This window comes from Alexandromys fortis, unplaced genomic scaffold (assembly GCF_014885135.2).
Source record: "Alexandromys fortis isolate MF-2015 unplaced genomic scaffold, M_Fortis_MF-2015_v1.1 scaffold_169, whole genome shotgun sequence".
NCBI lineage: Eukaryota > Metazoa > Chordata > Mammalia > Rodentia > Cricetidae > Alexandromys > Alexandromys fortis.
The window spans coordinates 1,805,838-1,822,437 of NW_026068076.1; the positions used below are offsets into that span (position 1 = coordinate 1,805,838).

Consider the following 16,600-nt stretch of genomic DNA (forward strand, 5'->3'; position numbering starts at 1 on the left):
CTCTTTATAATATCAATCCATGTTGTCTGCTGTGTCAACATCTACCCTTTCATTTAAACCACATTAACTCTTTGCCCCGAAATATTCAATGAGCCCCCATCCCCTGCAGTCTTTGACCCAGCAGTGGAAATCCTGCAGTAAAGCCCCATAGCTCCATCTTTTCATGTGATCAGCTGACTTACTGCACTGCCCATCATGTAGCCTGACTCTTCAGGTTGAACGTCCTTTCCCCATTGCTTCTGAGCTTGGAACACGCGTCTTTCCTCTAAGATCTTGGCCAAGTGTTCACAGACCAAAAGCACTTCAACTTCATTCTAGTTTACACTAACTCATGCCTTTTCCTTTGGGTTCAAGCTTGGCAATTAAACAAGCTTTTCATGTAGTAATGTGTAGCTTTCTATTTCTATGAATGTAAAAAAGCAGCATGCATACATGAACATGCAAAAGCTACTGTGAGACTCATTAGTTATTTACTGATTTAAGTACCAGCTTTAACAGCTGAATGTAAATCAAGTTAAATATTACAGATATATTCCAATCTTTAAAACAAGTTCACTTCTGTATTATTTCAATACTTTGAGCATATTAGTAGGGTATTTAGAATGATATCACACTAATAATTTATTTTATTAATATATTAAATTAATATTTTTATTTCTTACCTATTACAAAACAGGTTATCATTCATTGCAGCTAAATCATTACCCTAATTAAGTACTATAAAAATCATATATAACCTAACATTATTGGATGAACTTGTATAGCAGCAACAAGTTATGTCTATTTTACAAAGGAATGGTGTGAGTCTCATAATGTCCTGGTTAGAATTTTTTTTTCTTTTTTTCTTTTTCCTTTTCTTCCCTTTCCTTTCCTTTTCTTCTCTTATTTCTTTTCTTCTGACATCTGGGAAGAGTGAACTTCAATTACAAAAGTGTTTCCACCAAATTGGCCCATAGGCAGTATTTATTTAATTAATGACTGGAATGGGATGGCCCAGTCCACTGTAGGCAGGGCCACCCATGAGCACAGCAGCTCTCAACCCGTGGGTCATGATCCCTTTAAGGGTCTTGCGAGCCTTTCACAGGCATCACCTAAGACCTTTGGGAAACACAGATATTACATAATGATTCATAACTGTAGAAAAATTAGTTATGATACAGCAAAGAAAATAACTTAATGGTTAGGGGTCATCACACCATAAGCAAATGTAATAAAGGTCACAGCATTAGAAAGGTTGAGAACCACTTCTTGGGAGTCTGAGGCAGATGGACTGCCTCATGTTCAAGACTACTTGGTTTACATATCAAGTTCAAGACCAACCTAGGCTGTAGAAAATTTTGTTTTAAAAAATTAAAAACAAAAACATCAAACAAAAATCCCCAGAAACGCCAACTATTTAATTTAAAAACAAAGTGAGGTGTATACTACCCATGAAAAGATCTTTCTCTTACTCTCAGATTTCATACAGGCTAATCTTCAAGATTACTTATTCAAATACATAGAAAATACAGTTACTTAAACATGATCAAACTCATTACATTTCTGAAAATGCAAGTCATACAAATTATTATGTGTATCAGTTTAAAGGATATTTTAAATTACAGCCGGCCAGCTATTCAGAAAAGGCCTGTTCAGAGGGTGGCAATCTAACAGGGGCCAGCACAATCAGGCCTTTGCCTTGGGTCTGCAGGACCTAGCCTGATTGTATCACGTCCTGGCAGACCACTCCTAAGAATTACAAAAATATAGGTTATGGGTTTTCTTATTTTCTGGTGTGGGAGGTCCGTCTATGTGTTGATTTCATTGGTTAATGAATAAAGAAAACTGGTTTGGCCTATAACATGGGTAGAAGAAGGGCAGAGTCAAAGAGAAACTATGGAGCCACTGCCACAGTCAGACACGCCAAATCTTTGCCAGTAAGCCACTGGCAGGTGGCAATATACAGATTCATAGAAATGCGTTTAAATTAAGATGTAAGAGTTAGCCAATAAGAAGCTAGAGCTAATGGGCCAAGCAGTGATTTAATCAATAGAGTTTCTGTGCGATTACTTCAGTTCTGGGCAGCCGGGTGGAACAAGTGGTTCCTTGCAACAACTGGTGCCCACATGGCCAACTAAATCCATGTAAAATCTGAGAAAGCTTAAAAAGAAATTCTAAATGTAAAAACAACAAGAACAACAAAGTTTAGCCGCATTTGTTTTTCATCTGGCATCATGCTGCAGCTCCTTTAAGAGAGATTTACCTGGTTCAGCCACAGCAGAAAAAGCCACACTATTTTAAAATGTCGGCTTTCTGGGCTCTGCCAGCATGAACTCTGACTCTTTAAGGCAGGAGGTCAGGATACAGAGCTTTTGACTGGGGTTTGTGAGAAGAGTGCTGTAGCTTCCTTGATGGCAACTTGGACCTGCTGTGTGCCTGAAATTGGGCAGTGTGTGTGGCTCAGTGGCACAAGCGGCTCCTCCGTGATGAAGTGGGTGGGGTGAGCACGCAGTACCACATTTGACCTAGTAATGTCACAGTTTAGGTTCTTAAGCACTTAGCATTTTAAGAAGTGCTTCTGGTCAAAAAAAATTACAGACATGCAATAAAGACAAATCCAGATAAAAAAGATCTATAATGGGTCACAGTGTTGGATAAATGTATGTAGGCTTAGGAAAGAGAAGAAAAAAGTATAAAGAGTTGAAAAAGAAGTAAATTATTTTTATAAAGAAGTGTTTAAAGTGACAGTCCATATAGTCATAGATTAAAATGAGTAAAGAAAAATAAGCCACATAAAAATGGAAAATTCACAGAGAGTCTGGATTATATGTATTATTGTGTTTTCTTTGAATTTTTTGACTGTAAATGGGCTAAGTATAAAGACATTTCATTGCATAGGCTACTAAGCTAAACCAGCATGTATATTTTAAAAGTATCTTGATTTTAAAACTTGAGTCTAAGTATATGTTGCTTTGGAAAAGAGATTCTTCTTTTGTTTTCACAGAAGATGAGAACTTGTGGATTGCTTCCAGACCAATATGGTTTCATGGAACAAGATCCTTTGAAAGGTTGCTGTGAACACCTCCACAAAGAAAATACTTCACCCAATAAACAGCAGGAAGCAGTTTGGAGAGAAATAACTATGCTCATATTCCCAAATATTGTCTATAATTGTTTACATTTAAAGGGGGATATGCTATAGAGATGGATACTTTGCATTGGTATGGGCCTTGCTTTATTGATACAAATTTAAGGTCAATTTTGTTATACATATATGTATTTCTGATCAAGGTTAAGGTATTGTGTTTGTGTAGCTCATTTGAAAATGTAACATATAATTAAAAATATAGGCTAATAGATAGTCATCTATAATAGTCAAGATTGTAGACAAGTTACTTAGGCTTTTTAGTTACATAGAGATATATTTCAGTTAGATAGGTTTTCTTCAAATCTTTCAGAGACCTTCAGAATATGGGCATGTCCATTGCATACAGCCTAACATCAAGCAGTCCAGGCTCCATAAGGAGCCTCTTTGATGCCCATCTTCCTTTTGAAGTAAATGGTGCTGCCAGGAGCAGATGTGTCTCACTGTCATGAAAAGTACTAAGTTTTTAAGCCATTTAAATGCCCAAATGGCTAACCAACTCCATAATTAAAAAATATAGGCTAATAGACAGTCATCTATAATAGTCAAGAAACTGCTCTTGCCTGGACTACTTAACTGGACATGCGGGACACACAGAAAAATGAGTGCTGAACTTGCCTAAAGATGAGATGGTCTTTCGGAGTTCCTGCTTCATGAAAGACTCTGCAAGACATTCTGCAGGATACAGAAGAAAGTAACTAACAAATTGCCAATAAAGGCAGACCTGCCTTTGAAATTTCCTACATCATGGAAAAGTCTGTTAGATACTATGGGCCTGTAGGCTGAAGATGGATGCCCCAATCGTACAGAAAAACTTTGGGTGACTGTCCAGGCAGTAAGATGTCTCTGTCAATTCAAGAGTTTTGGAAGTTGCTTACAATATACTTCTTGTTTACTGAGGTAATATTATATCCTTCTGGAGTCTTGGTAGAGTTGAAGAATAGAGAGTTATAATTTATAGTTTTCCTTAGTTATGATAAAAGATAAAGTAGATATAAATATTGTAACTGTAATTCTTGCTTGAAGCTTGTTTTGATATATGTAATTTTTCTATGTTAAAGTTAAAACCTCCCTTTTTATTGAAACAGAAAAGGGGAAATGGTGTGGGAGGTCCTTCTGTCTATGTGTTGCTTTTATTGGTCAATGAATAAATAAACTGCCTTGGCCTATTGATAGGGCCGAGCTTAGGTAGGTGGAAAAAACTGGACTGAATGCTGGGAGAAGAAAGGCAGAGAGAGATGTCATGGATCTGCCAGATATAGACATGCTGGAACTTTGCCGCTGCCATGTGTTTGTGTGCAGATAGAACTCAGGGATTGCGTAAGTCTGATAAGTACCACTAAGTTACAGTCTCAGCCCAATCCTTAGTAACGATATATAAACCTTTGCAACAAAATAAGTATAAATTCATAAAATATGCATCAGTCCAATGAAAGGAAATACCACCTTGAAACTGTGTAAAAAGAGCAAAATGTAACGAAATACTTTTAGAATTACTGAAAATCAAATTTATATTTGGTTTCTAATCCCTGTCTTTCTTCCATTTGAGACAGGTTCTCATGTATGTCAGGGTAATCTTGAATTTAAGAAGTAGCTGAGAATTTTTTTTTTTTTTTAATTTCTGAGTCCTGGAATTATCGATGTGTGTCACCCAGTGTTGGTGATAGTAGGCATCAGTCTCCAGATAAAGTAAATGCTCTACCCACTGACCTGCTGGACCTTTATATTGGAGCTTTAGAATGAAAATTGGTTATGAATATTTTGTATACTATCAGGAATGGTTAAGCTGTTTCAAGTGTTTTATGATTGTGTGTGTGCATGCACATGTGTATGATAGAGAGAATTTAAAGTGTAGAAATAAGAAATAGTACATCTTATAACCATTTACTCTAAGCATTTGTTTTTCAACACTACAAACTACATCTGCATATGGGGATGGTCACTGTAATGTAATGATTCATTTACACAGGCCTCTAAGAAACTGCAATGGTCTTCTCATCCAGGGACAGCCACAGTCCCAGCAGTCATATTGCAACTTTGAGGAAAGATTAAAAAGGAATTCAACTCCCTAAAATCTGATACCAATTAAGACGGATTTTTCTTCTATTTTTATAATTAAGGTTATCCTTATTTTAAGGCACCCTTTAGCTGTTTGACAATAAATTATATATCTTTGGGCCATGCTTGTGCAGGCTTTTAATCCAGCATTTGAGAGGCAGAAGCAGGTGGATCTCTGTGAATCTGAGGCCAGCCTAGTCTACAGAGCCAGTTCCAGGACATCTAGGCTACCTGGGAAACAATGTCTTGGAAAAAAAAAAGAGAGAGAGGAAGAAAGAAAGAAATAATATTTATTAATTAAGCTTGTATTTGTTAAGCCAACTGTTTCTGGTTTTGGGATCATAAAACCTAATTTAGAACAAATACTCACTTGATTAATTCAAACCTTGTGGCTGTTTTAATCCATTTTATAATGGATTAAGGTGTGTGCCACCATTGCCTAGTGTCTTTATAGTGGTAACAAGTATGAAAATTTACATGAGACAAGCTGAGAGAGATGACTGTCAAATTTTAGCTTACAACAGAATCATTTCGATACAACTTAAATTTGCTATACATATGCTTGTTTAAAATGAGATTGCTGAAACTTCCTGCCAGAAGTCACATTTGTTATTTCTGGAGTCGAAGTTCCTAAGTCATGATGACACTGGTCCAGAGATCACTCTTGGAGACCTAAATGCCAAGGGTACAGCTTGGAAACATCAAAAAAAAGAACTAGTTCCAGGACAGGCTCCAAAACCACAGTGGCGCTAGCTCTTGTAGACCAGGCTGGCCTAGAACTCACAGAGATCCGCCTGCCTCTGACTCCCCAGTGCTAGGATTAAAGGCGTGCGCCACCACCGCCCGGCCCTAACAATTTTCTTACTTGACTGGATGGTGCCAGAAAAATGCTAACAAAGCTCGTACTCCATACTTCTCACAATCCATTCACATGGTATTTCCTCCACCAAGAAGTTCTTCACAAGCAGCAATAGTGTGCTGAGTTGCTCACTCACCCGGGTCCCTACAGCTAAATCATTATCTTTTATAATCTGAGCAACTGAATGTACAAGTGTCTCTATAAGTGCAGTAGTTTTGTTAACAGACATTTCACTCATGATAAGGTAGACTTGACTAGCTTTACCCTCAGTGTGTGTCTATCTCTAGACCTAGGGGAACTTCATTAAAGGTTCCATATCAAGAGTGTCTTGTGACAGACACAGTTCCAAGCAACAGTACCCTCAACATGCTTAAACTGAATTTATTCATTCATATATACATTGTATGAAAGAATTTACCTTGTGATTTATTCTGAGAATTAAATAATATAAAGAGCATGCAAGAGAAACAGGCAGTCTTCTATGTAGTAACTTTAGTCTAAAGATATATATAATTATTGTCTAATGAATTGCAAATGCCAGAATTTTTCATATCCTTCCATCTCTCATGCAAGTTAGAAATCTGGTCCCTTTTCACCATACCAGAACAATGTGTACAATCCAAAGGAAAAGTCAACATTTCTAATGTATTACTTAAAACACTTATTCTATCAAAGACTTCACATATTGTACTCTTTGTTCTATAACTTTATTGCTAATGGCTCTCACACAATGCTACAATTATACTCTACAGTACTTATCACAGTGGTCATTAAGTGCTATTGTCATTATCTTAGAAGTCTGACTCTTACACTACATGTTAAGTTCCATGTGGTATTTTAAGCTGCCTATGCATCTTCATTGCTCTAAGTCATATTAGACATATAATAGCTGGATGAAAAATAAAATCGTGAATGAGTCAAAACTCCCCATTTCCTATCATCAATGTTTCAATCAATTTCAGTGTTAGATTTCTCTCAGTCATGTCAGATCCATTTGGAAACCTGCCTTAAATGCATTTTGTCAAGGTAACAGGAAAAAAAAATTGTCTCTCCCAATGCCAAGCCCTTCCCACATACCCAATACTATGAGCATAACATGGAAGCATCTGAAAATGAATTTAAATGATTTCGCTCTTCTCTGATCATTTATATCTAAAAATGATTGCCTCCAGGACACAAAAGGTCCAAGCCATCTTCACAACCTCAGTTGGAACTGCTACTATAGCATCTCAATATTTGTTTTTATTCTCTTCTGTGCCCCATTATTGTGATTAATTTTATTTAAAAGATAAATATATTTCAAGTCCTACTGCAGAACAAAGCCTTAGCACACCCAAAGCTTGATTTGATGAATAAAACATCCAGCAATTCCTAATATCAGCAGAATAGTGCATTGAAAACTAGATGTAAAATCCACTTCTACCTAAACTGGAGTAATGTATTATGGATCAAAACTTTTCTAAATAACTCAATTAAGTATCCTGATAAAAGAGGAAAGGCAGAGGTGGGGATGAGGGGGGCTCAAAGAATTGCTAAGGCAACCAGGATTTGAAAACTACAGCACAGCAGAAAAAAATCTAGGCAAAGTGTCCAGATAAGAAGCAGCAATTAAGTGGCCAAAGAAACAATAACAAATGCAAAACCAAAATCATCAATAGCACTCTGGCAATCCAATCTACTGAGGAATAGAGATAAAAATAATGGACTTGAAGAGTGTGAATGGGGGAAAAGGCAAGTTCAGAGAATTTAGTCTAATAGTTTACCAGTTTTCCTCTGATAAACCCTTGAGCGATGAAGTAAAAATATCAGGAGACACTTACAAAAAGTCAAAGAACATCCAGAAAGCCCACAGTAAGGAGAGATTAATTAAAATTTAGAGCAGGGATGAGATGAAGTCTAAATGAAGACCCCTGAAAGATCTCAATGAGAACTCATGAACTGTGACTCTTAAAAAGAGTGCAAGTAATAAACAGATGAACTCTAGGTAGAAGGGATTTTAATTGAGATGAAAAGTAGTCTTGTAGATAGATAGAAAGAATTAAGAGTTTAAGATCCACCCATGGAAGAAAAATGCCAGCGAATACACTTGGCTCTTCCTTCAAAGAGACAATGGAGCAAAGCAATCAGGTTAAACAGCTCATGGAAACAACCCACTCTGACCTCAACAGCACCCTGCAGCAGTCTCTTTCCACTTTATCTATCTAGCCAAAGAAATCTTCTGAGGGATGGAAAGTGCTGCCCTGATTCTCAAACCTGTTTATTCACACTTTCCAATATGCAACCAAAGGTTATTAGCATAGTGCTGCAGCCTGTAGAAGCTAGGACAAATACTGAGGATCAGGCAGCAGGAACCACTGGTCACCAGCATTCACCGAGCTGTCTCCAAATTATGCCACTTTCTAGTTTCATTTTAAAAAAAAAATGCATTTGTAATTTCAGTGAATAGAAGCAATGGTTTAAGAAGAAGAAAATGAGAAGGAAGAAGAGGAGAATAAAAAGGGAAAGGAGGGAGAAGGAGAAAGAAGAGAAATCAACGACTGCATTCAAAGCAATAGGAAAACACAACACGGTGTAATATAAAATCCTTTACTTTGTTTTTAGAAGTCATTAAATCGAGCAGAGAAAGCAAAGATTCTCAAGGAAATGAGAAAACCCAGAGCTGCAAATGTGGACACAGGGGCTATGAAGCTTATTGTCTATAAGCAGGAAACAAGAGCAGGTAAAATTATATTTTTATTTTATAAGTTATTACCTTCTAGGTCATGGTTAGCTTAGGGTTAGGCTTGTTCTACAGATGAATATTCAAGAAAGTGGATAGATGTGCATTCTTCTAGAGCCCTCTTATTGACTTCATGAAACATGAGATTTTGAGAGATTACGAACAGACAATTTCCTTTACAAAAGTAGTTTGTGCAATTGAGGAGGCCAGCTAAGTCTTCCCTTAAGGAATGTGTGCCAATGCACCAAGTATCAGGCATACATAGTATTGAGCATATTTGCTACCTGGTGAGTGTGGGTAAAAAAAAANAAAAAAAAAAAAAAAAAAAAAAAAAAAAAAAAAAAAAACCAGTAAGCTGCTCTAACAGAAAGAACAAGTAAGAAAAATTAGAGATAAGAGCTGCTCAAAATTAAGACTTACTTATCAGAACTTTCCATCATAACTCTGAGAGAAGGACAACGGACTAGAAATAAAAAGAGGCAAGATGTCTTCTAGTCCACATAACTAAAGACATATCTAGAACTAAAGCCTGCCAGTAGATGAGAACTCTGCTTAAATCGTTGGCTAAATGTTTTTGAGGGTGGTCTGAACTAATAAATTCAAAGCATTATTGCCGAGTCTTTTCATCAAAGTTGATAGAAAAGTAAAATATCTTAAGTCAAACTAAGAGAGAGAAGAGAAGCAAGAGTCCACAAAGGATTCAGAACGTGAAAGAATGGAGTAAGGGGAAGGAGGTGGCAGCGGGGATAGAGCAGAGAGGGCAAACTAGAATTGGTATGTAAAAATAAATAAATAAACAATAATAAAAAGAAAATAAAGAACAGTCAAACCACACAGGTAAATTAAAAGAAAAAAAGAAAAATTTACAAAAACAATAACAAGTTGTAAGAAGAAAAAGTTAAGGAAAATAGCAAATACTAGGAAAAATCAAAATAAGGACAACTGGACTTGTCCAAAGGCATGTGTCAATTTTCATGCGTACAACTTCAATGTGACACTCAACCCAACATATTTATTTTTAATATTGCTCATAAAGAATTTATGGTAGTTTAGAAAAAATAGAAAACAAAAATCACAATAAAACAAAAGCCAAGGTAATATTAGGAGAACACAGAAATATTAATTGACCAAAATGATATGGGGCGGTGGTGGCGCACACCTTTAATCCCAGCACTCAGGAGACAGAGGCAGGCGGATCGCTGAGAGTTTGAGGTCAGCCTGGTCTGCAGAGTGACCAGGACAGCATGGGCTGTTACACAGTGAAATCCTGTCTTAAAACACACCCTTCTCAAAAGAAAATTACCTACAATAACTCTAAAGTGGACCCAAAATCTGATGCTACACTTCCTATTAGCTATTTCAAAGGGAGTTTAATCAATTACAGGATTCATATTACTGATTAAATTAAAGGACAGGTGTTCCAGAGAAACGTGACTTTTAACATATAAAAAGGAATATGTCCTTCATTACTTCTCAAAAATACTGTATCATAAAATGGAAGGCACCCAACATACCTTCCTGCATCTCATGGGGCAGCTGCTTTATCATCCCCTAATGCAAATCGGTGACTTCACAATAATGGTTCTCAGTTGTAAAATCCAATTTGGAAAACATAGTTCTATTATATACACTTCAACAGTCCAGCTATTCTGAAACACTATTACTTGCAATCATGATTTTAGTGAAGTTTTAATAGTTGGATATTTAAGTTGTAATTTTTGACAAGAGACCAACGTATAAGTTTCAAGGCTCATAAATACAGAACTACGTTCTGTCACTATTAGCCAGGAAGAAAATGAAGTTAAGAAGCAGTTACATAAAATTAAGAAGTCTAAATAAGATACATGTCTGAAATAATGGCCAAACCATTTCTACACAGAAGTACACAAAAAGATATATGCTTTGCTCAAACCCAATGCAGAAAGCAATGATCTGTGGACAAGCAGGGAACTGTTCTAAGAGAAGATTTACAAGGAACAGTATGAGAAGCTGAACACATGGACAAAGGGCTGAACTCCTTTAGAGGAGGACCTTCTAACAGTAGTAAATGTACTGCATTTTCTCTGCCTCTGAAAACAAATTTACATGAAGATAACTTGGGACACACTTTGTGTGGTTATAGTGTAAATTTATTAAAGGAAATATGTTTTCTTTTTCCAATTTTATATTTATATTTATGGAAAGGAAACTTAGCAGTGTACATTTGACCCAGGTCAGTAGTGAGTTTTTTATTGTCTGCCTTTTCAGCTTGGCAATGCGAGCCACAGATTTAGGACCCAGAATATTGCCTCTCCAGTGGTGTGGGATCTCAGCTGTCATTGAATTGGTCCTAATAGCTTCCACCAGTGTAGCCAGAGAACCCTTGTCTCCGAGTCAACCTGTCAACAGTGGTCTGAGTCAACCTGTGTGAAGGCAACAGTGGTTCACGTATTCCTGTAGACTACCGGCTCCAGCCTGGCCTTCCCCTTGATCATGCAGTAGAGGACCCCCATTTTGCGACACAGGGCAAGCAGGAAGACCACCAGCATAATGGGGTCTACATTGTGGGCAATATCCACCAACTGAACCTTCTTGTTCTCTACCCAGGTGGTGACTGTATTGACCCTTGCTGGAGGAAACAGGTGGTCTCTTAGTTGGGAAGTCCCCTTTGCTGGCAGCTTCCTTCTTATCTTCTCATCCCGGGCCAGCAGCCTAGGTTGCTTCTCTTGCTTTGTCTCTGGGCTGTAGTGTAGCTATGGGCATGATTAGACAGCTGGGTAGCGGTTTGTCAGTCCAGGGCCTGGGGGAACTACTTAATGGCATGAGGTACTTGAGCCACTTATAGAAGATGTCCCTTTGCTGCTGCAGCCTGATATAGTCAGGCCATTATATCAAGTGTGTGAGATCTCCTTCAGGCTGGATGTCCTGACCGATGCCAAAGTTCTTAGGCCTTGTCTTAAACAGAGGATTTACCACCTTTTTGGCCTTCTGTTTCTTCAAAATGGCAGGGGACAAGGCCACGTTCTTCCCCTTGGTCTTCTTCCCCATGGACATTCTGCTCGGTTGGAGGACAGAGAGAATTTATGTCTTCTACCTATGATGGACTCCTTGTTTTCTCTTCAACTGCAATTTGATGTTTGTCTTCTTTAAATTAGTGGTCAAAAGGTCAACGCAGAAAACAGCTAAGAAGCAGCGCACATAAGAATAATGAAATGTCTTAAATACATTCAAAAAACTTGCTGGTGAAAAATTCCACTCTCTATGCGGTAACTGAAGTCAGCCCGTGATTTATCTCAGTAATAAAGAACTCTGAACTGAAATAATAAATAAACACTGGCGTAGAACTGGTGGCAGTTACAAACTGAGGACTAAACTGCCTATTCGCACTGACGCTTCAGCCTGGGCAGAAAGCTAATATACTTACTAACAAAACATGTTTTTAAAATGTCCACACTGAGAATTGAATTCAGCAACTGAAAATCAGGTAAATTACCAGACATTTTTTTTCCCAGATGATGTATGGATAAAGTTTTAACAATTTACATTTCTATCTACTGAATTTCTTTTAAGCATCTCTTTTCTGTCCCCGCCCCCCACCCCCACCCCCCCACCCCCATGTTTTTAAACAGGGTCTCTGTACATAGCCCTGGCTGTCCTGGAACTCACAGAGACTTCCAAATGCTAAGATTAAAGGTGCACCAAACCAACTAGCCTTCCTTTAGTCATTATTTCTTCAGAGAAAGTAAGATTCACTGTTAAAAGTACAAAAGCATGTAAAATACATGTAGATATTTAAATTTAGGAAAACAAAACTGAATAACAGTCAAACATAGCTATGTACATGATCATGTCAAGAAACCGTAATTTTCCATTTTCATTCATATTTATTAGTATTACATTTCACAAGCATATATGTATATGTGTATATGTACATATCTGTGTACATGCATGTGGAAGCCAGATGTTGATGCTCCATTTCTTCTTCAATAGCTCTCTAGCTTACTCATTAAGGGAGAGGTGCTTCTTTGGAGTCAAAGGCCACTGATCCAGTAGTGTAGCTAGCCAACTTGTTTCGTGTGGTCCAACCTACGCGCTCAGCACATTCATAGTTTTCATGCTTGTAGAGCACAAACTCTACTCCCTGAGCACCAAGCCAACACCCACTATAACTTTTAAACACAGAACATGTAGTACACTTGGATACTGTTAGGTGCACATAATGCATTAAGCACGCCTAATGAAAATTCCCATTAAGATATATCTTATTATGTGTATCAGATGCTATTTTTTGAAATCACATGAAGGTTTTCAGGTTAATATTTCACAATGCTCTTGTCTGTAACTGACTGCAGCCATCAGCATCTGATACTGTACACCAACTGAAAGCAGGCACAAAACTAAGCTGTGACGACTAGAAACAGATGAAGCTGCAATGTGTTAAACAAAGGCATTACTAAGATACATGTTTAAATAGACATACTTATCCCAGCCAACAGCTCCTATCTCATTAAGAAGGTCTGTGCAGAAACTGCGAGAAGCTGGTCGTATACACAACTCTTGCCGATTCTTTAAAGCAACTTCCTGTTGAAAAAAAATATTTTAATCAGCTATGGAATATTAAAAAGAGAATTATTAACTGGTTACAAAACAAAATTTCATAATCCTATCATTGTGTAACTAAAGTGCTCACTGTTTTTATAGAAAACCTACGTGACGGTTTGTTTTATTGTTGTTGTTTAAAGATGGTGGACAACACCAGGCACAGCAGCCAGAGTCTCTACGCAATAATATAGAGAAACTGAAAACAGCTACCAGAGAGTGCAAACATTCTCAACAGGTCTTCCAGAGGCTTAAATCCTGACTCTAACATTTCCTAGTTCAGACAAAAGAGACTCACTGGTTTGGTTTTAAAACAAATGGAAATAAAATAATCTACCTCAGAGAATTATTTTCAGACATTCTCCATTCTCATTAATTAAACATACACATGCCTAGACATTCCCAAGAAGTGCCACAAGAAATTTACAAACCTTCATGAACAGTTTCCATAACTATGACTTCACATGAGCACCATTCTCAAGGTCATCACTGTGGACTTAGTATACTGTCGGCAAGGGCATGGCCTCAGAAGTAAACTAAGAATGCCCATATTTTAGGGACATTATCTTATACAGTGATTAAAAACGCCAACTTTGTCTATAATATACATATATATAAATATATGTATATCTTTGTCTATAACTCTGAAGATCTTTCTTCAGGATCTCATTTGTACTCAGAAATACAGCACAAATGTATAAAGCAAGTACTGCAAGTCAAGTATTGAAGAGAGGGTCTTTCTTTAGCTGAAACTAACAAATGTTTCTTGAAAATTAAATAATCAATAGAGCCACAACTTATAATCCAATAAGAGTTCAATGGAATACAGTCTTTGTTCTGGTCGCATGTTCTTATACTTGCATACTAAAATTGTAATAAACAGGAGAAAATTTCCCAATTTTTCTCAAATAATAAGGCAATATGAAACAAATGTTTCTTTGTCTTACTCTTTTATTTTGTGTGATGAAAGTCCCATCTGCATGTAGGTCCACATGCCAGAAGAGGGGTATCAGAACCTATTATAGTGGGTTGTGAGCCACCATGTGGTTGCTGGGATTGAACCCAGGACCTCTGGAAGAGCAGTCAAGTCAGTGCTCTTACCCACTGAACCATCTCTCCAGCCATCTTATTTTAAAGTTCCTATACTGTGATCCTTGATGTAGTTTGGGAAGTTTGATAACCTTTACTAGAGTTTATAAATTCAGAAATCAAAATTTATGGATTTCCTCAGCAATTCTGGTTCTAAGCATTTTATCAATGATATACCTCCAGGAGTTGGATGAGGATTAAAAAATGATCTCAGAAGAGAGCTCTCACAACTGTTTCAATACATACTACCTGATACTGCAAAAAGTCTCAAAAAAAAACCTATAAAATAAGAAATACCAAAATTCTTTCAATTGTCAGAAGCAATATTAGCATTATGGTTTTGACATAAATGAAGATAAGAGAAGCTTAACAAGTTAAGTAGAACTATTATGATTTGCAGCTTAATATCCCTCAAAAAAGCTAACACAACTTATAAACCTTTATAAGGCGTGGTCCCCATAGAAAATACTACTGAGATTTTGCATGGGTCAATGCACTGATGAGTTCAGAGCTCTATGGGCCATTGGGAAGCAAGACATGGATGGAGAAAATAAGTCAAAAAGTAGAAGAGTTTATCTTGTCTTTGTCTCCTCATGTCACTCTCTCTCTGCCTCCAATATATCATGACCTAAGCCACTTTTCTCCTCCCAAACATAATCTTCTGCCTCACCATGTAGAAACCTAGTGACTGTGGAGCCAAATGACCATGGACTGACACCTCTGAATATAAATTTTTTTTTAAAAAAAAGCCCTTTTCACTTAAATGTTCTCAGGCATCTTATCACAGAAACAGAAATGAGCCAACACAATAACCAAAATAAATAATTAAGTAAATGTAATTAGAAACCAACATTTCAAATAAAGAGACAGAAGCATAAATGCAAAGAAAAATCTAACTGGAAATATCGTTATGAACTCATGTTTATTACTCTTCCCACAACTGTGTCTACTGAAAAGAACTAGAAGGAGAAGCAGCAATGCGCACCCTACTCTCTAGACCGAGGTATCTGACACCATTTCCCACAATAATAAGGATTAGTGTTACCATAAAGATATCCTACAGACTTATTAGAGTGACTGATTACAGTTCTAGAATTGGACGGACAAGTATGTCTAGAGTAACTGGCATTACAAGGCAAGGAAGATTAGCTTATATTAAAAGACCACAGGAACTAACATGAGGCAGCTTGAACTGATCAAAAATAGGACAATTTAAGCATCAGGAAGAAAATGACTGTAATGGATTAAAGCTAATCAAACATAAAACTCCTGAGTTAATAATGATTCTTCAAACATATTAGTTCCCTATGGTATTTGATGGGCACTAACTCATTGCATTAAAAATTAATTTTTTTAAAGAAAAGAAGCAATCACCTTGCTATGCCTCATGTTAACAGAATAACGGTGGTGGTTGTTTATTCAAATAATTTTGGTTAATAAACCTAAATGACGGATTTATTTTTTCCTTTACTCACCATTAAGACACTGCTCTATTACTAACCATTGCACAAGCTGTGGGGTCATAGGCCCTGCACAACCAAATGTAAAGTATAACTTAAAGAAATTAAGACGCCCTTTACAAATGCCAGGGAAATGGTGGATACAGGACAACTGGCAGTGGATGACAAAACTCCTAGGTGGTATATGATAGGAAATTGGACCAGATGTATCTAAACCTACTGATCAGCCTTTAACAAAGGAAGAATAGCAGACATCAAACAACTTCTAGAGCATTAAAGTAAGAAGCACAAAGTACCAAGTACTCATATCAAAATAAACATGCTGAGATCTGACTGGCAGATTACAAAGAAAATGTATTGATCACTCTTTACCTAAATTGTTTAGAAAATGTTTAGGATTTTTTTTTTTTTTTGATTTTGGATTAGTGTGGTGATATCTTCTTTGTACAAATAAAGCTTGCCTAAACATCAGGGGGCAGAGCTAGCCATTAGCAAATCATAAGAGGTCTGGAGGTCTGTACAGGCAGACAGGAGGTGATCAGCTGGGTGGAGAGAGGACACGATAAGGCAGGAGGAAACTGCTTAGTATCTTTTCAGCTGGGAAGTGGAGAGGTAAGGGGTGGCTATGGTTTTGCTCCTTTGTCTCTCTGATCTCTCAGCATTTTCCCCTATATCTGACTCTGGGATTTTATTATTAAGACCTATTAGAACTA

At 37.1% G+C, this 16,600-nt stretch overlaps 1 protein-coding gene across 3 annotated transcripts in view; it reads right to left on the bottom strand.

Annotated features, from left to right (window-relative positions):
- The window catches only part of Fancl (FA complementation group L), a 74,993-nt gene that overhangs the window by 32,487 nt on the left and 25,906 nt on the right, over nucleotides 1-16,600 (bottom strand). For all 3 annotated transcript variants that reach the window (XR_007588638.1, XM_050121699.1, XM_050121700.1), the window contains one exon: nucleotides 13,220-13,320. Coding sequence is in view for 2 of the 3 variants with exons in the window: in XM_050121699.1 (XP_049977656.1) it covers nucleotides 13,220-13,320 (101 nt within the window). In the remaining variant the exon portion in view is untranslated. The remainder of the gene's footprint in view (nucleotides 1-13,219; nucleotides 13,321-16,600) is intronic.